Source organism: Elephas maximus, chromosome 21 (assembly GCF_024166365.1).
Source record: "Elephas maximus indicus isolate mEleMax1 chromosome 21, mEleMax1 primary haplotype, whole genome shotgun sequence".
Lineage (NCBI taxonomy): Eukaryota > Metazoa > Chordata > Mammalia > Proboscidea > Elephantidae > Elephas > Elephas maximus.
In genome coordinates this window covers 15,490,657-15,514,343 of record NC_064839.1, presented here as the reverse complement: position 1 = coordinate 15,514,343, position 23,687 = coordinate 15,490,657, and the positions used below count along the sequence as shown (strand labels likewise).

At 44.3% G+C, this 23,687-nt stretch overlaps 1 protein-coding gene across 1 annotated transcript in view; it reads left to right on the top strand.

Moving 5' to 3' along the window:
• PEPD (peptidase D) overlaps window positions 1–23,687 on the top strand; it is a 141,918-nt gene that overhangs the window by 35,255 nt on the left and 82,976 nt on the right. Inside the window, exon 7 of the mRNA XM_049863712.1 lies at window positions 15,789–15,833. Coding sequence (XP_049719669.1) covers window positions 15,789–15,833 — 45 coding nt within the window. The remainder of the gene's footprint in view (window positions 1–15,788; window positions 15,834–23,687) is intronic.

Sequence of the window (23,687 nt, the reverse complement as noted above, 5' to 3'; positions counted from 1 at the left end):
GCCTGTGGTGGTCCACTACGCCCCCACCCTGCAGACCTTGGGCCCTGCCTCTGCCTTCAGCTGCCCCCCACCTCCTTTCCTGTGGAGACAGTTCACAGTCATGTCTGTATTCCTGGAACCTGGGTGCCTCCCACCTACCTACGTTGCTGTACCTTGACTCTGCCACCGGCTGTACTCTGTGCCGGGCCAGAGAGATACCGTGCCCTCCAGGGCCACTGCAGCTCAGCCAACCGCATTCACCTGTGAGCATCTCCAGCTGTTTGCTGGGGATAATAATAGCTTGTTTCCTAAGCAAGATGAATCTTGCTGTCGCCCTAGTTTCCAATGCTCAACTGCTCTTGTCACTGGCTGCTCTCACTGCCCTAATGAAACTCCTTAGTTCCTGGAGTTTTTTGAAACTGTTTTGAACCTCTCAGAAACACCCCCCATCTGCATCTTTGGTTGAAATTCTGCTTTCACAGAAGTTCAGGTTTGGCATGTGGTTGTCCTCATGGGCTATCTCAGGCTGCCTTGACCTGGAGGAGGAGGGAACTTGTGGTAGGACAGTGGTCTCACCTGTTACCTGTCCCTGGTCCAGCTGGGCAGTCAGCCTGTGACCTTCTCTCCAAATACGGCTTCTTGGGGTGGTCTGCCTGCTGCATTTGGGCTCAGCCTTGGGGGGCTGTGAGTTTAGTCCTGGCAGAACCAGGCACTCCCCCCTGGCTTCAGGCCTCCCTCAGCCTTCCAGATCAGGCCACGTGGAGAGCAGGCAGCCTGCCAGGTCTTGTGGTGGGGACAGTGGTGGGCTGGGAGCTGAGGGAGCAGGGAGGCAGAGGTGGTGGGGTGCCAGGCTTGGGAGGCATGAGGGATCCCCCATGGTTTGAGGCCCCTGGGCCTGCCCCTGGCCTGGTGCTGACTTCAGAGTCTGGCCCTGGCCATGCCCCTCTGCCTGACCTGATGGGAGTGGGCACAGTTCACAGGGAATCAGTTATGGAAGCACCAGGCTGGATTTGCGCTCTGGTCGGAGGATGGGCTATGTGGGGGGGGGGGGGGGGGCAGGGTCAGACACTTACTGTCAGGTCCTGGTGAGGGAATGGTGGAAGGGCTGGGCCCTGGGGACCAGGGGAAGGTGAGATGGGGAGCGTAGCTCTGGAGTAAAGGCACTAAAGCTGCCAGCTGGGAGTAGAGTCATACCTGATAAATCTTTATTAGCATCCAAGGACGTAGATTTTAGAGCACATTTTCTGAGAGAGACTGACTGTGAAAGGAAAGAGACGGCTTGTGGGGGCCAGGTGGCCTGACCCCAGGAACCACTGCCCATCAAGTTTGCAGAGCTTTAGCAGGGGTCCCTCCTGACAGGAGAGAGTTCCCTCCAAAACAGGAAGAATCTATGCCCAGGAGCCCTGGGCCAGGGCTGTGAGTTACCGAGGACTCTGACTCATGTAGTTGTCTGAGAGAGAAATATGGTCGATATTTTACATCAGCTGGTTATTCAGGATAAGCATATTTCTTATCTTTTGGCATTTACTTAAATTGCCTTGCATATTTGAAGACAATTGGTTACAAATTAATTCCATTTAAACAAGCAGTTAAATATGAAATTGCTGAAGTTGAGGGTTGTTAATAAAGGAATATTAATATCCAAAGATGTGAATTTTAAAATTCAGGAAGTACAGGGACATTATTAAAACTTGACAATTACAGCAGAATGCCCAGTTTGTGGCTCAGGGGCCATGGCTTTCTGGTTACCAGTAACTTGCGTATCAAATTAATATTTTGGATTGGGTCTCCAATCATGACCATGGAAACCTCTTTTAGGAAAGGGATCCTGAGGAGGTGAAATCTGCCCCAGTTCCCTAGCTAGGGATGGGGTTGGGGGCCTGTTTTCTGGGCTGGCCCTGCCTCCTTCATTGGTTTGGAAACTCCCAGGGTGGTTGGCTCTGCATTCCTCACCCTCCTATTTGGAAATTACTCTCCTGCTTCTGGGACACTCTCCCACCCTCACAGGTCCCGGTGGGGTTTTGTTGTTATTATACAGTTAATGTTTACTGTAGAAAATGCTAACCAGCAAGAGACAAACACAAGGAATATCTGAATTTCTTTTACCTGGAGTTAAACCTTGTCAACATTTTAACAGTGAAATGAATACCTTTTGGATTCTTCTGTGTGTGTCTGACTGTGTACTTGTCTCTGTGTGGGTCCGTCTCTGTATACATTGGCCTGCATGCATATTTGTGACTGTGTGAGACTGTTTATCAGTATATGTATATGTCTTTGTGTGTCTAAGTTTATGCCTGTCTGAGAGTGTGTGTCTTTGTCTGCCTGAGTTTGTGTGTGTACCCATGTATGTACTTGTGTGTGTGTCTGTGTATATACATATGTGTGTGTTTATGTATATGTATCTGAGTGCATTTGTGTGTGGGTATGTGTCTTTGTACATATGCATGTGTATCTGTGTGTGCCTGTCTGTAGTGCGATTGATTACTTTTGTGTGGCCTTCCTAGCCATTGTCTTGTAACTCCCACACAGGTGATGGGTGGGGCTGTGCAGATAGGATATTTGTGGCCCACCAGGAAGGTTGGTCCCTTTTGCCTTAAAAGAGAGCCAGTTTCAGAGCAGAGCAGAGAATCTCAGCACCAAGGAAGAACAGCCAGGAGTAGAGAGTGCATCCTTTGGACCCTGCGATGAGAAGCTCCTGGAAGAATGAGACTGAAAGAGAGAAGAGCCCACCACTACCAAGGAAGGAAAGACCTGCAGGAGACAGTGCAGTGGGCATCCCGGCTCATGGAGAGATAAAGCTGAGTGCCTTCGGGCAGGGGCTGAGGGCCGGGGAGAGACAAGCCTGCAAGCACAGAGGGGAGGGGACTGTCCGATGGAAGAACTATGTCCTTGAGTGCTCCTGAGCCTGAACTGTAACCTGTTACTTCCCTAATAAACCCCATAATTGTCAGTATGGTCTGTGAGTTCTGTGTGGCCATTGCAGTGAATCATCAAACCCGGCAGAGAAGTAGAGAGTGCCTTGGGAGGGGCAGTGGATGTCAGAATTGGTAAAGATGGCAGAGAGAGAAGGCTTGTCTGGCCTCTACCTCATGGGAGTCAGCCTTGTGCTGTTGACCTTGGTTCTCCGTCCCTCTTGTGGGGTTGGAGGAGGTCAGTCACTGCCCCATGCCGTTTTGACACTGAGTGTGTATCTTTTGTGTACACATCTGTGTGTGTCTCTTATGCCTGTCTGAGTGTGTGTGTGTGTGTGTGTGCATGTCTGTGTAGTGGGTCAGTCAGTTTCTATTGTGGGCAACACAAGTCAGCTGGCCTGGTGAAGGGGAAAAGGAACTGCCAGAAGGATGTTGTAGTCACAGAGTCACCAGGGAGGTGGAGAACCAGGTTCACTTTCAGGCGGGAGTAGGTGGTGGTGGGGCAGGGGGGAGGATTTGGACAGGCATATCCTCATCCAGAATCATGGCGCAGCAAGATTGCAGGGACCTGCCTTCTTGGTCTCCAGGGGATAGGAGGCCCCCCTTCCTGAGAAGATCCACTGGGAGAGAATCCCTAAACTAAGAAGATGCAGGGCAAGAAAGAAACAAAACATCCATAGTGTATATGTGGTGTATGTTTGGATACATGCACACACATGGTAATAAGAGCCCATGTACAGAGCACTTCCTGTGTGCTGGACACAGCACTGAACACTGTTTTAGCTAGAATGAACTCCTATAATCCCTACAACTATACCATGAGATAAGAACGGTGATCACCCCCATTTTACAGATGAGGATACTGAGGCCCTGGGAAGTTAAGACAGTTGTCCAAGGTCACAGAGCTAATACACAGTGGAGCTGGGATTTGAACCCAGGCAGTCTCCAGTGTATGACTCCAGACTCCATATACTTTGCTGCTTGTGCGCCTAAGTGTGATGTGCCTGAGAGAGAGAAAACATACCTTCTGTAAAGTGAAACTTTACTGGTGTGTTAGGGTATTGGGTAGACAGGCCATTGCTTTTCCTAATGTCAAAGTGATAACTTGGCAAAAAAGGAGGCACAATCTGTGTTGTCTTGATTTGTCATCTGCTGTTCTGTTCTTTACTCTTGAACAACCTTGGCTGCCCATGGTCTCTGGTATTTCACAAGTGGAGATGGACTCCCCCACTTTTGAGTTGATTTTGCATTAAGTAGTTCTGTTTGTGTAGTTAGGAATCCCAAGGGCTTTGGAGATCTGGAATCTTGTCATCCTGCTAATATCTGCATTCTCTCTTCTCTCCCATGTTTAGTCTGGAGGGGAGTCCCAGGCATACAACCTGATAGGTGTTTTGAAACAGTGGTGAGTCTTTGGAGAGTCCCTGGTTTGCAGGAGGGTAGGCGATCATAACCTTGCACTTACTTCTGTAATATCCTGACCTGAGATGGAGCAGGTCTCTGAACCCAGAAGGTTGAAGGCTTGCCTAGACTTCTGTGCTGAGGCCTGAGCTTTGTGGTAGGCCACGTCTTACTTCCTCAGCTGTTGCATCCATAGCTTGAGCTCTGGGTCACACATGGTTTTCTTGTGTCGGGGTTGTGGCCTGACCTGCAACTAACCCTTTGGCCTTCTGAGGTCACTTTAAATTATGTTTATCTTATTAAAAAGCAACTTTTGGCCTGTAGATTTCCTTCTGTTTTATATTGGCTTTTTATTTCGTTGCTCTTTTTAATTTTCTTCTAATTTCTTTAGGTTTTACTTATTCTTTTAATAGCTTCTTGAAAAAGAAAGGGACATTCTTAGGATGGAAGCTTAGATCATTGATTTTCAGTGTTCTTTTCCATTATATGCATTTAGAGCTATAAATTTTCCTCTGCGCTCTGTATTTACTGTATTCCATAGGTTATGATATATTACTGTCATTTAGTTAGAATATTTTTTAATTTTATTATCTCGTTTTCTTCTTTGAACAGTGGATTATTTAGAAGTCTAATACTTAACTTCCGAATACTTCGGGATTTTATAGATTTCTTTCAGTTACTGATTTCTAGTTTAATTCTATTTTGATCAACTAACATTCTCTGTATAATTTCAACGCGTCTAAATCTGTTGAAACTTCCAGCATATGGTCATTCTGATAAATGTTCCATGTGCGCTTGAAAGGAGCATGCATTCTGCAGTTGTTGACTGTAGGGTTCTGTCCATGCCAAGGAAGTCAGGTTGGTTCATGTACTGTTTGTTTCTTCTACATCTTTATGATTTCTTTGCTTGCTTGTTCTATCAGTTACTGAAAGGGGTGTGTGAAAATCTCAAACTATGCTCTTGGATTTGTCTATTTGTCCCTTTAGTTCTGTCAGTTTTTAAAAATCAGCTTTATTGAAGTACAATTTACATACAATAAAATTCCATTAGTTTCCATAAACAGCTTCATAGAGGTATCATTCACATACCATACGATTGATCCATTTCAAATGTCCAATTCAATGATTTTTTAGTATGTTCAGAGAATCTCAAAAGGAACTTTGTACTCATTAGAACTCACTCCCCATTTTCCCCTAAGCTCCCCAGCCCTAGACAACACAAACCCACTTTCTGTCTGTGTAGATTTGACTCTTCTGGACGTTTCATATAAACAGAATCATGTGATATATGGTCTTTTGTAACTGACCGCTTTTCTTTAGCATAATGTTTTCAGGGTTCATCCACATTTTGGCATGTATTAGTACTTCATTCCTTTTTATTGCAGATTAATATATCATTATATAGATGTATCAGATTTTGTTTGTACATTCATCAGGTCATGGACCATGGTTTTCTGTTTACCATTAACTTTCATACTGTCATGGATTGAATTGTGTCCTCCCACAAATACAGCAACTTGGCTAGGCCATGATTCCCAGTATTGTGTGATTGTCCACCATTTTGTCATCTGGTGTGGTTTTCCTATGTGATGTAAATCTTGCCTCTATGATGTTAATGAGGTGGGATTAGTGGCATTTATGTTAATGAGGCAGGACTCAGTCTGCAAGATTAGGTTGTATTTTAGGTCAATCTCTTTTGAGGTATAAAATGGGAGAAGCGAGCAGAGAGACAGGGGGACCTCATACCACCAAGAAACAAGGGCCAGGAGAACAGTGCGTCCTTTGGACCTGGGGTCCCACCACTGAGAAGCTACTCGACTGGAGAAGATTGATAAAGACCTTCCCCCAGAGCAGACAGAGAGAAAGCATTCCCCTGGAGCTGACACCCTAAAGCCACCCACTTGTGGTATTTCTGTTATAGCAGCACTAAGACACACATCAAGTTAATATTTGAGGTTGGGTTTCTGAATTACGGCCATAGAAACCTCTTTGAGGAAAGGGGTCGTGAGAAGGTGAGAATCTGCCCCAGTTCCCTAGCTAGGGGTAGGGTGGGAGGCCTTTCTGGGGCCTGAATATTTGGGTTGTTTCTAAGTTTTAGTTAGAATGAATAATGCTGTTAATGAACATTTTCATGCAAGACTGTATGAGCTTATGTTTTCATTTCTCTTGGGTGTACCTAGGAGTGGAACTGCTGGGTTATATGGTAACTTTTGACCTGGTTTAACATTTTGAGGAGCTGCCAAATTATTTTCCGAAGTGGCAGCACCATCTACTTTCCCAGCAGCAATGTAAGAGGGCTTCAGTTTCTCCATATCCTCACCAACATGTTCTTTTCATTATTATTTTTTAAATTATAGACATCCAAGTGGATGTGAAGTGGTATCTCATTGTGATTTTGATTTGCAGATCTCTTGGAAACCCTGGTGGTGTAGTGGTTAAGAGCTACGGCTGCTAACCAAAAGATCAGTAGTTCGAATCCACCAGACGCTCCTTGGAAACTCTGAGGCAGTTCCACTCTGTCCTATAGGGTCGCTATGAGTTGGAACTGACTCGACAGCAATGGGTTAATGACTAATGATGGTGAACATCTTTTTTACGTGTTTTGGTTAGTTGTATATCTTCTTTAGAGAAGTGCCTACTCAGATCCCTTGCCCATTTTTAAATTGGGAATATTTTTGTTTTTATTGTTGAGCTATAAGAGTTCTTATATCCTTATTAGATATATGATTTGCAAGTATTTTCTTCCATTCTGTGGGTTGTCTTTTCACTTTCTTGATAGTGTCCTTTGATGCACAAAAGTTTTTAATTTTGATAAAGTCCAATTTATTTTTATTTGGTTGCTTATTTTTTAAGTGTCCTATCGAAGAAACCACTGGCAAAGCCACGGCCACAGAGACTTATGCCTGTGTTTTCTGTTAAGAGTTTAATGTTTGTATATGGTGTGAGGTAGGGGTCCAACTTTATTCTTTTGCATGTGGCTATCCAGTTGCCCCATACCAGTCACTGAAAAGATTTCTCTTTTCCTCACTGAAATGTCTTGGTAACTTTTTTGAAAATCAATGGAACATAAATGTATGGGTTTACTTCTGGGCCCTATATTCTAGTCCACTGATCTATGTCTATCCTTATGCTAGGATCACACCATCTTGATTACTATTGCTTTGTAGTAAGTTTTGAAATTGTGAAGAACTTTGTTCTTTTTCAAGATTGTTTTGTGTATTCTGGGCCCCAGGTATTTCCATATTTCAATAAGTTTTATCTTTAGAGTGTCATACAAATGGAATCACATATAACATATAGTCTATTGTGTCTGGATCCTTTCACTTCGCATAGTGCTTTTGGGTCCGCTTAAACCTAATGCTTTTGAGGTTCATCCATGTTGCATGCTTCAATAGCTCATTTCTTTGTATTGCTGAGCAGTAGTCTGTTGTAGGGCTGTATTCCAATTTAATTATCAATTCATAGTTGATGGGCATGTATTTAGTTTTTTTTTTTCTCCTCCTGATTTTTGGCTGTTGCAAATAAAGCTGCTATGTATTAGTCTTTGTGTGGACATATGCTTTCATATTTCTCGGATAAATTACCTAGGAGTGGAACAGTCGAGTCCTAGGCTAAGTCTATGTTTATAAGAAATTGCCAAACTTTTCCTAAGGGGCTATACAATTTTGTATTCCTACCACCAGGGTGTGAAGAGTTCTGGTGTTCCTCATTCTCACTACTAACACTTTGTATTGTCAGACTTTTAATTTTTAACTTTTCTAGTGGGTGTGTAATGTGATCGCATTGTTAACTGCAATTTGCATTTCCTTAATGACTGCTGATGGCTGACCATCTTTTCATGTGCTTATTTGCCATCTGTCTTCTGTTGTGAAGGACCTTCAAATCTTAGTCTATTATCATTAAAAAAATTTTTTTTAGTGAAAGAGTTGTGTATATATTTTGGATCCAAGTCCATCATTATGTGCGCGTGCGTGCGTGTGTGTATAGATAGATTGATTGATAGAATATTTTCTCCCAGTCCAAGGTTTGCTTTTTCATTTTCTTTCAAAAAGCAAGAGTTTTTAAATTTTGATGAAGTGCAGTTTCTTGATTTTTTTTACGTTTAGTGCTTTTTGTATTATCTTGCCTGCTGGAAGGAAATGAAGTTTCTATGTTTTCTAGAAATTTTGTAGTTTTAGCTTTTATATTTAGATCTATGATCCATTTCAGGTTAATTTTTGTGTGCAGTGTGAGGCGAGGATCAAATTCATTTCTTCTCCCAAACGAATATTCAGATGAATTAGCATCATGTTGAAGACACTATTATTTCTCCATTGAATTCACCTAGCAATTTGTCTTTTTATCTTATGGCAGTATCATGTTGTCTTGATTTTTTTTCTTGTCCAATTAAGTCTTGAATTCAGGTGTTTTGGGTTTTCCATTTTTTTTCTTCTTTTGCAAAATTGTTTTAACCATTCTGGGTCTTTACATTTCCATATAAAATTTAGAATGAACTTATCTGTTTCTTATTAAAAAAAAAAGTCTTCTGGGGTTCTGATGGGGCTTGCATTGAATCTGTAGCTCAATTTGGAGAGAATCAGTGTAGACAATATTGAGTGTTCCAATCCATGGACATGGTACACCTATCCATTTATTTAGGTTTCTTTAATTTTTCTCAGCAGTGTTTTGTAGTTTCTTTGTATTTTCTAATCCATTTTGACAGTATATCCTTAAGTATACCACTTTAGATACTAGCGTAAATGACTTAAAATTTTCATTTTCCGATTGTTTTTTGATAGTAGAAAGAAATGCCATTGATTTTTAATTTATCTTGTATCCTGTGACATTATTTGCTAAAGGTCTAGTAGCTTTTTCTGTAGATTCCATAGGATATTCTATACACATAGTCATGTCATCTGGGAATAAAGACAGTTTTACTTTTTCCTTTCCAGTATGCATGCCTTTTATTTTGCTTGCCATTTTGTCCCAGCTAGAACTTCTAGTACAGTATCAAATATAACTGGTAAGAGTAGACATTGTTTCGACTTTAGGGGAAAACCAGTCAATAGTTACCTGTTAACTATGACTTTAGCTATATGATTTTTTTTTTAGATCCCTTTATCAGGTCGAGGAAGTTCCCTTCCTTTCCTAGTTTGCTACAGTTCTAAGTTGAATAGGCATTGAGTTTTGCCAAATATTTTTTGTGTTCTTTGACATGATCATAGTTCTTTTTCTGCTTGAAGAATTACATTGATTGCTTTTTAATGTTAATCTTTTGTCTGAGATAAACCGCACTTGGTCATGATATAAAAGGCATTCAACTGCATGGATCATAACAAGTTATGGATAATGTTACAAAGAATGGGAATTCCAGAACTCTTAGTTGTGCTTATGCAGAACCTGTGCATGGATCAAGAGGCAGTCAGTTAAACAATACAAGGTGATACTGTGTGGTTCAAAATTGGAAAACGTGTGCAGCAGGGTTGTATCCTTTTGTCTTATCTCTTCAGTCTACACTGAACAAATAATTCAAAAAGCTGATCTATATGAAAAAGAACACTGGATTGGGATTGGAGGAAAACTCATTAACAACATGCAATATGCCCAAGACACAGCCTTGCTTGCCAAAAATGAAGATAAATTGAAGTACTTAACTGATGAAAGTCAAAGAGTATAGCCTTCATTATTGTGGTAAAGTGAGTTCCTTTATGTGGCCTTTTGCCTTGGTTCTTTGGGAAAAACAGCTTGAGAGATTTTTCCCCTAAGCCCTGAGGAGTTACCTTTGCCCTAGTTTTCTACTTCAGAGTGTTTGCTTTTGTCCAGATTGATGACATTTTCTGGGTAAGCCGTAAACAGGATGATTTGATAACTTTTTGTCTGGTCTGGGCAGCAGCCTCCCCTGTGATTGGTATGCATCTTGCAGGAATTTGTCAGTAGGCTATGCAAATGAAGTATCTGTAGCCTGCTATGCAAATGAAGTGCCTGTGGCCTGTCGAGAGGGTTGGTCAGTTTATGGCCCTGGTTGGGAGAGCCATGCCTTGAAATTGACAAGGAGTTGTAGATATAAGCAGCCAACCTTACAGAGGTTTCAGAGACAGAAGCAGAAGAAAGAAGAAGCAGAGAGGAGGCAAGGAACCTCCTAAAAGAGCTGTAACATGGGTCAAGGGCTATAACCCTGAAGACAGCAAGAGGTCCACAGACAGCGACAGGCTCTGAAGGGGGGCCCTGCCACAGAGTCAGTGGTAGCAGACAGCAGTGCCAAGACGAACTGTTTTGAGGGGGCCAGGAGGCAGCCTGTCCCCAAGGGGGCTGGGAGGCGCTGAGAGAGTTGTACTACACTGAAAAAGGGACACTTTGCCTACATGCTTCCTGATCTGATCTCAAGTTGTCCCCTGGTGATCCTGATCCTAAGACGTACCCTGTTATTTCCTTAATAAACCACTCAACTGTAAGTAGGAGCCCTAGTGGTGCAGTGGTTAAATGCTTGGCTGCTAACCAAAAGGTCGGTGGTTTGAACCCACCAGCCACTCCATGGGAGAAAGATGTGTCAGTCTGCTCCTGTGAAGATTACAGCCTTGGAAACCTATGGGACACTTGTACTTTCTCCTGTGGTGCTGCTATGAGTCGGAGTCATTTTGGTGGTAATGAGTTTTTGGTAACTGTAATCGTGGTCTGTGAGTTCTTTGTGGCTATTGCAAAGGATTAGCAAACCCAATGGAGATGTAGAAAGTACTGTGAGAGGGATGGCTGGTGTCAGAATTGATAAAAAGATTGGGGAGTGCAGGTATGTCTGACCTCCACCTCGTAGGGATCAACTTTGGGCTAATCTTGATTCTCGTCGTCATTGTCAGTTGAGTCAGTTCCGACTTGTAGCAGCCCTGTGTACAACGGAACGAAACACTGCCTGACCCTGCACCATCCTCACAATCCTTGTTATTCCTCAGCCCATTGTTGCAGCCACTGTGTCAATCCATCTCGTTGAGGGTCTTCCTGTTTTTCCCTGACCCTCTACTTTACCAAGCATGATGTCCTTTTCCAGGGACTGATTCCTCCTGACAACAAGTCCAAAGTATGTGAGATGTAGTCTTGCCATCTTCGCTTCTAAGGAGCATTCTGGTTGTACTTCTTCCAAGACAGATTTGTTCGCCCTTCCGGTAGTCCATGGTTTATTCAATATTCTTCACCAGCACCACAATTCAAAGGCATCAATTCTTCCTTATTTCTTGTCCAACTTTCACCATGGATAGGAGGCGATAGAATATACCATGGCTTGGGTCAGGTGCACCTTAGAGGTGACATCTTTGCTTTTCAACACTTTAAAGACATCTTTTGCAGTAGATTTGCCCAATGCTATGCGTCTTGATCCTTATTATCCCCCCTGAAGTTAGGTTCTGACACGACCATTACTACTACTCCTACCACTGTACAAGTATGGATTACACTTGAATACAAAGAAAATGAGAACCCTCATAACTGGACTGATAACAAACAGCATGATAAATGGTGAAGAAATCGAAGTTGTCAAGGTTTTCATTCTACTTGGATCAACAATCAACCCCCATGAAAGCAGCAGTCAAGAAATCCAATGACATAATTGCACTGGGCAAATCTGCTGTGAAAGACTTCTTTAAAGTTTTAAAAAGCTAAGATGTCACTTTTATGACTAAGGTGCCATGGTATTTTTAATCCCCTCCTATGCATGGAGTCTGGTGGCGCAGTGGTTAAGAGCTTGGCTGCTAACCAAAAGGTTAACAACAATATATTACTGGATTTGATTTGCAAATATTTTAAGAATGTTTTTAGTGTAACTGTACGAGGTATATTGGTCTGTGGTTTGTTCGCTTGCTTGCTTGCTCCTTGTAATGTCTTTGTATTGGTTTGGTATCGGTAAAGCTCTCACTGTAAAAAGAGTTAGAAAGTGTTCCCTTTGCCTCAGTTTTCGGAAAGAGTTTGTGTAAGATTGGTATTGTTTATTCCTTAAATGTTTGATACAGTTTTCCAGTGAATCCATCTGGGTTGGGATTTTTCTTTGTGGGAAGGTTTTTTTGATTTCTCTAATAGATATCCTCTTCAATAATTACAAAGTTATTCAGATTTTCTGTTTTTGTATAAATTTTAGTAATTTATGTCTTTCAAGGAATTTGTCAGTTTTATCTAAGTTGTCAAATTTATTGTCATAAAGTTGTTTATGATATTTTATTATGTCTTAAAATCTGTGAGATCTGTGGGTATATTCCCCCTCCCTTTTCCTCCTAATATAATTTATGCCTTTTTTTCTTAATCAGTCTAGCTAGAGGCTTATCAGTTTTTTTCCTCATCTTTTCAGAGAACCAGGTTTCGGTTTCAGTTATTTACGTTTTTTTTTTTACCTTATGTAGTTCATGGATTTTTCCTTTTATCTTTATTGGTTTCTTCCTTCTAACTACTTTGGGGTTATTTTGCTGTATTTCTGAATCTTAAGGTGGAAATTTAGATTCTTGATTTTTAGACTTTTCTAATATAAGCACTTAAAGCTATCAGTTTGCCTCTAAGTACTTCTTTAGCTGCATTGCACACATTTTGATATATTGTGTTTTCATTATTATTCGGTTAAGAATATATTCATTTCTCTTGTGACTTCTTTAATCCATGGATCATTCAGAAGTATTTCAATTTGAAATTTGGGAATTTTCCAGCTATCTTACTGACTTCTGGTTTAATTCAGTCGTTATCAGAGAGCACACTTTGTATCATTTCAGTACTTTAAAATTTATTGAGACTTGTTTTATGACTGAATATATGGTCAGTCTTGGAGAATGTTGCATTTGCATTTAAGTGAATATATATGCTACTGTTGTGTTATATGTTTTACATGTATTTGCATATATATGTCAACTGGATTAGGTTGGTTGATAGTGTCTTCTATATTCTTACTGATAATTTTGTCTATTTTTCTATCAACTACTGAGGGAAGGAGTTTTTGAAATCTTCACCCCTAATTGTGAATTAGAGTTGTGTCAGTTTTTGCTTCATCTATTTTGAGGCTCTGTTAGTAGGTAGGTATAGATTTAGGATTTTATATCTTTTTGATGAAATGACCCTTTTATCATTATGCATTATGCCCCTTTTTATATTTTATAATACTTTTTGTCTTGATGTCTGCTTTAATAGTAATGCACTTACTCTAGCTTTCTTATGCTTAGTGTTTGCTGGGATCATCTTTTTTCATCTTTTTATTTTTATCTTTACATTTGAAGTGCATCTCTTATAGGCAGGATATACTTGGGTCTTGCTTTTTTTTTTTTTTTTTTTTTTAACCAGCTCTAACAGTCCCTGCCTTTTAGCTGAAGTGTTTAGATCATTATTAATGTGATTGGATAAAAGTGTACTGTTTATTATTGTTTTGTGTTCCTTCTCTTTTTTTTTTTTGGTGTTCTCTTTTCCTTTCTAGCCTACTTTTGGACTATTTTTTAGTATTCCATTTTATCTCCTCTACTGCTTTTTTTTTTTTTCCCCACTGCTTATTAGGTATGTCTTTTTTGTTTTATTAATTCTTTGTTTTTGGTGGTTGCTTGGTTTACAATATGCTATGAGTCGGAATCGACTTGACGGCAGTGGGTTTTGGGTTTAGTGGATCTTTAACTTATCACAATCTCCCTTCAAATTACATACCACTTTGCTTATAATGTAAAAACCTTACAACAGCATCCCATCATTTATAATCTTCCATCCTTTGTGCTATTTCTGTCATACATTTTACTCTATATGTGTTATATCCCACACAATATATTGTTATTTTAGCTTTAATTAGTCAAGTATCTTGAGTATTAGTAATTCCTATATTTGTTTCCCTGTGTATAACATGTCTTTTTTTTCCCCCTCTGGTTGCTGAAGATTTTCTCTTTGCCATGTTTTTCAGCAGTTTGAGTATGCTGTGCCGGTAGTGATTTTCTTTGCTTGGGGTTTATTGAGCTTCTTGGTGGTTTATAGTTTTCATCAAACTTGGAAAAATGTTAAATCGCTGAAAGAATAATCACCACTGGCATCTTATAAGGAACAACGTGACTTGATGTATGATATAACAATATCTTAGTACTAAAAGAACTGAAAGAAAAAAAGTCAGTGCAGAAATCTATAGCCAGTGAAAAAATTCTTCCAAAATGGAGACGAATAAAGATTCTTTTCCAGACAAACTAAAGCTGAGACAGTCTGTTGCCAGTGATAGTGTGGAGAGCAAGAGCTCGGCCACGATTGCTGCAGGTACCCCCACCTTCCTGCCCGGGGCGGACAGCCCACTTCTCTCAGCCCCATCAGTGCAGAGCCAGGCCGTGGCTCCAGCCCTCCTCCGGAGAGCATCACGGGGGAATAGGATAGATCTGGAGGGTCTCGCCCCTCCGTGTGAACACTGGGGACTTGTCAGCGTGCTGCTCGCAGTCATTGCCCTCTGCCTGGCCTGGAGGGACTTCACCTGCGTGTGCTGCACGTCTCAGTGTTCACAGACTCGCGGGGCCGCTGGGCCTCTCCGGACGCGCTTGCTGTGGAGCTTCCTCTGCTCTTCTGCCTCCCTGAGCTCCACTCAGTTTCCTCAACTCAGTGAGACCCCCGTGCTCTGTCTGGGTTCTCTCTTCCTGCACCAGGGTCCACAAAATGTCTCCAGGCAGGAACCCAGGGCGAGCGCAGGGCTCACCTCATTTGTTTTTCTCAGGGATCACGGTTTGGCGCTGCCTGTTATCCAGTGTCTGAAATAGTTGTTTCATATTTGTTAAATAATTTTTTACTTGATGATAGGAGGGTAAGTTCGATGCCAGTTATTCCCTCATTGAAGTCAATTATTTCTCTTTATTTAGTCCTACAGATTTTTCCTTATAACCATCTTATTGGCTCATGAATCCATTAATACACACATGATGGTTCTGGCTAGGTGATGGGGCCTGTAACCACCTTTTCCCCTTTTGGGGTCCTGTACCACAGTGACACTAACCCCATGCCACCATTTGGAGGTAGAGAGAACTCTCTGGGTGACTGAGTCCAGGGCCTCTTTCTGAGGTACTCACAGAAGTATGAGCTGGTAGGATGCTAAAACCTGTCCTTTTCCCTTATCCTTTGTTTGGCTCTTTGTTACCCCCAAGTGCCTCACTGAAAGGCTTAGATGCTCAGCTCTTCAAGCATCTTAAACTTTCAACAGATTCAGAAACCTTTAAGTCTGTGACATCTTCCTTCCTTCTTAATGCTCTTCCCCAGTTGCTGGAGCCGTAACCTTTCTCTGTCACTAGTGGGGTAGGAGGCTGTGCTTGTCCACCTAGTAGTGGTGGGGAAGGTGGTGGTTTGTAGCTGAGCTCTTGCGCTCCAGCTGACGCAGCCCAGGCTGCCAGGTCTGCTGCAGGAGGTGATCAGCAGCAGGCCTTCTGGGGGCCAGGGAGCCATGCAGTTAAAGTTTGGGGACCTCTCTTGGTCATGGTGTATATGACTTGGATGAGGTGTTTCTTGTTGGTCGATGGTAGACCATTGAACTAATGGGCTTGATTTGTTTCCTCCCTATAGGTTCAATGTCAATAACACCATTCTTCATCCCGAGATTGTGGAGTGGTGAGTATGGCCTGTGGCCACCTTGCTGTTCATTGTGCTCAGAGAGGTGGGAGACCCTGCTGTTCCCATCCATCCCGTCTTAGAGAGCCCCTCAGACTAGCCCAGTCCATATACCTCCTCCCCCAGCACCCCTTCTGCTTTTTTTCTTTTTTGTTTGTTGATTGGTTTGTTTTTTTTTTAAAAAAGGCTGAGTCACTTGAATGTCAATTAAATTTTTTAAAAATCTTTTCCTCTATTTTCAATATTCTAAAAACTCCTGCCATAAGCCTAGCTAAGTACGTAATGAAAAGAGTAAAAATAAACATCACACATAATCCCTTTACTGTTGTTCGTGGTTGTCGGGTTGATTTCGACTCATGGCAACCCCGTGTGTGCAGAGTAGAGCTACTCCGTAGGGTTTTCAAGGTTGTGTGATGTATTAGAAACAGATCACGAGAGGCCTGTCTTCTGAGGTGCCTCTGGGTGGCTTTGAATTGCCAACCTTTTGGCAAGCAGTCGAGCACTTGATTGTTTGTGCTGCCTAGGGGCTCCTTTACTAGGAAGGTGAACATTGTCTCCTCAGGTCACGCATGTATCTTGACTAGTGTGGCATTCTGTTATATGTTCCTTCTGTCACCGGCTTTCTTCCTGTGGTGGTACAGGCAGCCCTGCCTATAGTATAACTGGTTTCTGTTAAGTCAGTGCAGCAAAAGCCATTTCAGGTTGGAAGTCACCTCTGGGTCCTGGATGCCCCCAACTCTGATGCACCACCAATTTTCTTCCTAAGCCATCAGGTTGCTCTTTGATAGCCCACTGAGCTGCACTCAGAAGATGGCAGGGCCTTGGCCAAGTCATCGCTTGACTGAGAGATGTGCGGACTCTTTGCATCAGATCCTAATTCCATGTGGCCATGTTTTTCTGTCTAGTTGGCAGATCATACTCATTCACTTTTGGAGACTGCAACCTGAAGGATGAATAGGAGTTGGCTGGTGTTGCTGGGGGAAGTGAGGGAGGAGAGAGTAGTCGAGGATGAGGGGCCAGTCTTTAAGCTAGAGACAATAGAAAGGGTGATGGCCTTGTGTGGATGGCAGGGGCCAGGAAGGTGGAGCCTGAGGACAGTCAGAGAAACTGGCAAGGGCTAGGCTGGCCTTGGTGCAGTTTTGACTTTCTTTGTCTTGAGAGAAATGGGAAACACAGGGCTTTGAAGGGTGTCTTAGTTATCTAGTGCTGTTATAACAGAAATACCAGAAGTAGATGGCTTTAACAAAGTTTATTCTCATAGTCTACGAGGCTAGATGCCCAAATTCAGGGTGCCAGCTCCAGGAGAAGGCTTTTTCTTTCTGTTGGCTCTAGGGGAAGGTCCTTGTCATCAATCTTCCCAGGTTGAGAAGCTTCTCAGTTCAGGGACCCCCGGTCCAAAGGACACGCTATTCTCTTAGCTGTTGTTTCTTGGTGGTATGAGGTCCTCATGTCTCTGTGCTCACTTCTGCCCCTTATATCTCAGAAGAGATGGACTTGAGACACAACCTAACCTTGTAGATTGAGTCCTGCCTCATTAACATAACTGCTGCTAATCCCACCTCATTAACATCTTAGAGGTAGGATTTACAACACTAGGAAAATCACATCAGATGACAAAATGGTGGACAATCACACAATACTCGGAATCATGGCCTGGCCAAGTTGACATGTATTTTTTGGGAGACACAATTCAATCTATTACAAACGGTATAAGGAGACTGGTAGGATCAGGTTTGGTTTTCAATCATTTTGGCCTCAGACTGGGGAGTCCATTGTAGAGGGACAGAGGTAGGGACAGGTAGCCGGTTAGGGGATTGTTGCCGGGCCCGAGGGCAAAGAGTTGGTGAAGAAGAAAGCTCCTGGTGAGGAACTGGCTGGGATGGTTGAGTGAGGGTTGTAGTTGAAGGTGACTCTGGATTTCTTTCATGAACTGCTGGGTGGTGCCATCACTGAGTTGGGGAAGACTGGGAGGTGCATGTACAGTGGCAGATCAGGAGGGCATTTGGAGTGTGTGGAGTGGGAGACAGGGCTAGGCCGGAGAGGCCATCGACAGGGTCACTGTTGACCCTTGAGAGAGTTCGAGAGCAGGTGGGCCTTCTAACCCTGTGGGTAGCTCCCAGCCCACTGTCCACCAGGGTCTCATGTGTGAGGGTGAGGGCCTGTGTCCTTCAAGTTCACAACTGTCTCTCTTTGTTTTTATAAAGTAACAAATGCCTGGCCCGCCCGAAGCCTCAGTTGGCAAAAAAAATAAACTCTGGATACTCAGGCACAGGCCTGTGTCCATGTACAATTCCTGTACGAAATTCCTCGTGGTCGTTTACCGTTTGAGTGCTTTGGAGACCAGGGCTGGGTCGTGCACATGACTTCTCCTAAGGGATAAATTATTAGCTCGTCACTTGGAACAAGCACACTTTAATTCTGGTGACATTTCCAAGGCTCTGAGGTGAATTTTGCGTTCATAAGGCTTCCCAACTTTACTAAAGTGAGCAGCAGAATGGACTTATTTGGCATTTGATGGCAGTAGAGCTGTTTTAGAAATGTCACATTGTCCTTACTGCCTCAGGGGTGTGTTTCATAGTGTGGGTCCTGGCAGCTCTGACGACTGCAGTCACTCAATGAGGTCCACTGCAGTCCTGATCATTGTCTGCCTGAGTGACTGAGGTAGGATTCTGGGAGGTGTGGTGGCAGGTCCCTCCCACCTACAGAAGAGGGTAGGCTTTCCATGATCTTAAATGATGACTCATCAATACATCTAAATAGACCCCTGTTTCCTGTCAGCTTTTACACCCTCCACGTCCTGTGGAGTGAAGTCACTTAGAATACGTTGTCGTGTCAATTCCGGTTCATGGCGACCCTGTAAGACAGAATAGAACTGCCCCCTAGGGTTTCCAAGGAGTGGCTGGTGGATTCGAACTGCCAGCCTTTTGGTTAGCAGCTAAGCTCTTAACCACTGTGCCACCAGGGCTCCTAAGTCGCTTAGAGGTAGTGGGAAAACCATTAATTTGGGATGCGGGTGCATCTGAATTCTAACCTCAGCCCAGCCCACTTGGGAAGTCACTTTTCTGAGCTTTGGCTTCATCACCTTAAAATGGGGATGTAGGAATATCCGACTCACAGTGTGGGGTGATGATTCACTTGAGCCTCCTGGTGGTAACTCCTGGTGGATGGCTTAAGGATTGAGTGAGAACACAAATCAAGTGCTGACACAGTTTAATTGCAAGGGCCGTCATCTTTTGAGATTTCCTGTGTGCAAGGTGCTGCGCTAAGCACTGAACACGTCACCTTATCTAAAGAGATGTTTCATTTATGTTATGAGGTAGGTGCTATGATTACCCCCATGCTACAGATGAGGAAGGTGAGGCTCAGGGAGATGAATGATTTGCCCAAGGAACAGCCAGGAGTTGATGCCAGGCCAATGGTTCAGGGGTCTGTGGTTAGGCTACCCCTTGCAGCTCTGAGGAGCTCCCTGGAGGGTGGGGGTCTGCTCCAGAGCCAGCCTTTACCTCAACTTCCTCTTGGCCCCACTGGACATACAGGTGGTGAGAGCCCTTGGTGTGGATCTTGTGCTGAGGCCGTCGTGTAGCAGTGGCGGTGGGGGGAGGGGGGGTTGGGGTGTGTGGCTGAGTTTCCCCTGGCACCACGCCCCACCACCCACACACACTGCGGCTCCAGTGGCACCTGGGCTGGGGATTGGGGTTCCTCCCAGAGCCTTCTGTTCAGGAGATAGCAAGCAGCCTCTCCTAGCACAGGGAAGCTTCCTTTCTCATTTCTGTTTGGGTGACATTCATTTCCTTTCTGTGACTGTTTTATTGTTTTCCATTCTCTCAAGCAGTGCCTTTTTGATTTCCTGTAAATTTCCCTGTAATCATACTCTTCCCCACAAACATGAGATTATAACTGATAATTTCTTTTCTCGGGTTGGGTATTGCAGTTTGAATGTGAAGGTCAAAAGTTGAAGTTTAATAAGAGCCAGTCGCCTGACTTCCATAATTTAGGCTGTGGTTCTCCTTTCCTGTTTTGCAGGTGATTAAATTGATCTGCAGGTAGGGTAGGAAATAAAAGGAGATACGTTCATACCGTATAATAGCTCGGCGCCTTGGGTTTCGGTTAAGTACCTCTGCAAGCGTCAGAGAAGAGCAAGCATGTCAGCAATCACCGTGTGTATTCTTGGGTTTTAAGTGAGACCGTGCTAAATTGAGTCATCTGCTGTTTTTAGAGCTGTTAATTACACAGAGCGAAAGTGTCCTGCATGTATTAATCAGGCAGTGGGGTAACATCTATTTCTACTCCCCAGCCTGTCTGTGTCCACAGGAGATGGTGAGGGCAGGTGGCTTAGGGGCAGAAATGCACCAGGTTCCTGCATCCCGGGTAACACGTCCCAAATTAGAAAAGCTACGTAGATAATGACCTAGATTCTGATGCCTGCGTGGAAGGTATTCCAGTAGGGTTACTCATCTTTTGTCTTCTGATGAATAGCCGTTTAACCCTAAGTTAGCCTAGAAAACCAAGTAGAAAGTGGAATTCTTAGGGCATAGCGACCCCCTGAGATGTCACCGTCTGCCGGAAGACAGGAGATGCGATGTGGGAGCGTCAGGCAGAGGGGAAGGCATGGCCAGGCCAGGGCTGGGGAGGGGTCCCAGGCGCATGTTAACTCACAGCTGAACCAAACCATTTTCTTCATGACTGGTTCTTTGAGAGGACTTACTCATCTGAGCCTCCTGAGGATGAACAGTTTCAACCAGCACTTTCCTTTTGGTCCCTCCTGTTGTGGGATTTTATCTTTTGCGTCACTGGGTCACAGGCTGTGGAAGGGATGATCACGGGGGTCCTGTGGTGGTAGATTCCCGCCCACCCAGCTCCTGCACATTTATCTCCAGGAGAGATGGGATGCCTGTCCCTTTAAATGGGCTTTGTTCACCACGGTGGCATTTTGATGCTTGGAGGCTGAATTTGGAGATACTTCATCCTGTCTTGCCACCATTTTTAATCAGAGGAGCATTCAGGCCTCAGTTAATTGATGTCTTAATCCTGGGTTTAAAGCCCTGAGGCAGTTTTGTGACCTGTGAATATTAAAAAAAAAAAGATTGCACAAATAAATTTCTGCCTAGGCCTGTAGCAGGAGACTCCAGGCCTGGGGTGGGCATAGGAGCCTCTGCCTTCTCTCCCTCCCCCAAGCTCAGCTGGAGGCCTCTCTACTGGAGCAGCCCTTTGGTGTGGTGATGCTTCTGGGCAGAGCCATGACCTGGGACCGTGTGTGAGCCTGCGCAGTGCTCATGTCTCCCAGACACTCGCCAGTGCCTCCTCTTCTGGTCCAAAGTGCCTGAGCTGCCTGTGCCTGGACCACACATGTGGCTTCAGTGTTGTCCTGCCCTGACTCACTCCTCTGTTGATTCACAGAGGCGGTGTCCTTTGTCCCTGGGAACGTAAACCCTGTGGGCTGTGTTTCTAACCACTGCCTGTGCTTCCTCAGACCAGACTTAGCTGGGACTGAGCATGTGTGACAAGAGGCCCTCGTTCCAGAGGCCGGGTGTCTTAGCCGTCTAGTGTTGCTGTAACAGAAATACCATAAATGGGTGGCTTTAACAAACAGAAATTTATTTTCTCTCGGTTTAGGGGACTAGAAGTCAGAACTCAGGGCGCTGGCTCTAGGGGAAGGCTTTTTATCTCCGTCGGCTCCAGAGGAAAGTCTTCGTTTCTTCTGAGCTTCTTGCTCCTGGGCAATCTTCGTGTGGCTTGGCATCTCTCTCCCCCATCTTTGCTTCTCTCCTTTGCTTGTTTAATCTCTTTTATATCTCAACAGAGATTGACTCAAAACACATTCTAGGCTAATCCTGATCGTTAACATAACAAAGACAACCCATTCCCAAATGGGATTATAACCAGAGGCATAAACCCATTGCTGCTGATTCCAACTCTTAGCAACCCTATAGGTCAGAGTAGAACTGCCCCCGTAAGGTTTCCAAGGAGCAGCTGGTGAACTCAAACTGCGGACCTTTTGGTTAGCATCTGAGCTCTTCACCATTGTGCCTACCGGGGCTCCACCACAGGCATAAAAACCCATTGCTGTCAAGTCGATTCCGACTCATAACAACCCTAAAGCACAGAGTAGAACTGCCTCATAGGGTTTCCAAGGAGTACCTGGTGGATTCGAACTGCTGACCTTTTGCTTAGCAGCCATAGCTCTTCACCACTATGCCACCAGGGTTTCCACAGGCATAGAGTTTAGGAATTACAGACATGTTTTTGGGGACACAATTCAATCCATAGCACTGGGCCAGGGCAGAATCTCTTTTTCTGCCTTTTTGGGCTCAGGAATAGCAGAAATAGCCTCATCAGATTCAAAGCAGTGAATTTTTGCTGGAAATAGGGAGAAACTGCAGAATGCTGGAAAGCCTTGTTGTTTTCTACAGCAGTCTTACCACTGTTTCTGGCCCTTGTGGTCGTGGAGATAACCCGGCCAGGCTGAGAAGCGAGACTTCAGGCCCGGAGTCACCTGTGGATAATTGGCTAAGCCAGCACACAGCGGATGTCTATTTTCAGGGCCTTTAAAGCTTAGATTAAAAAGGGGAAGGTCAGAGCCCAGCCACGCCAGTTTCATCGGAGAGCTGCCTCTGTGAATAATGTGTCCTGCTTTGGTTGGATTTTTTTAATGTGACTTTCTAGAAAAAATAAGTTCTGGGTAAACCAGCTATAGGCCTAGTTTCTCATCTTCCCCAAAGTAAAATTAGAAAAGAGCAGGACTCTGGGCCCTGATGGCTGAAAATGCTTATGATCTCTGATGGGAAGAGAACAAGATTTGAGATCAAAGTCTTCCTTGGACTGATGGACATCAGTTTTCCAGCCTCACCTCCAGAAGGAGAAAGTTCAAGATGCAGGGGGGAGGCTGGACAAGCTGCTGGGAGGAGGCTGGACAGAGGGCTTGAGAGTGTGGGCTCTGATTCAGCTCCTGGGGGCCGAACCCCACAGCTGCCTCTTCTTACTTGTTTGGCTGTGGGAGAGCCCATGGTAGTCACAGTTGGCTACTCAGGGCTGGAGGGGGTAGCCTGTGTCGCCCTGCACTGCTCTGGGAAGGCCAGACTGAGCAACGGCCTACACCAGCCCGGTGAGCTGCCCCAGGGTGGGTAGGGTAGGGTGGAGTGGAGGAAGCCTCTTTTTCTTTTTGAAATGAGACTGTTAGCTCTCTTTCTTGAAAATAAGCTGTTTTCTAGCTTCAGTGCAGCACCCAGGTATTTATAACTAATGGCCACTATGTGTCTGCTCTGGGCCAGGTGCTGTTTTGGCACTAGGATTCTGCCCTCCAGGGCTCTGGCGTTTTGGGGGACACTTAAACAAGAAATGACAAGTGTAATAACTTATCAAGGATTCCTATGGACTGCCCAGGGAACATGGAGAAGGGATTTAGCCTGGAGCCTGGTGGGGAGTGGAGGGAGCCCCTCACTCACCTGGAGAAAGGTGTGTCTGAGACAGGATCCAGAGGATGCAGTCAGGTGAAAGGGCGGTAGCAAGTTCAGGCTGAGGCTGGAGTTGAGAGCGGGGTGAGCGGTGGGGTCAGACAGGCACCTGGACAGCCTCGTGGGTCATTTGCTGTTGGCTACCGTGGGGTCAGCTACTGATTCATGGTGACCTTGTGCACGACAGAAGGAAACGCTGCCCGGTCCTGTGCCATCCCCCTGATGGTTGCAGATCGGACCATTATGATTCATAGGGTTTCCACTGGCTAAATTTTGGAAATAGATTGCCAGGTCTGTCTTCTTAGTCTGGAAGCTCTGCTGAAACCTATTCAGCGTCTTAGCACCACACAAGCCTCCGCTGACAGATGGGTGGTGGCTGCAGAGGAGGTGCACTGGCCGGGAA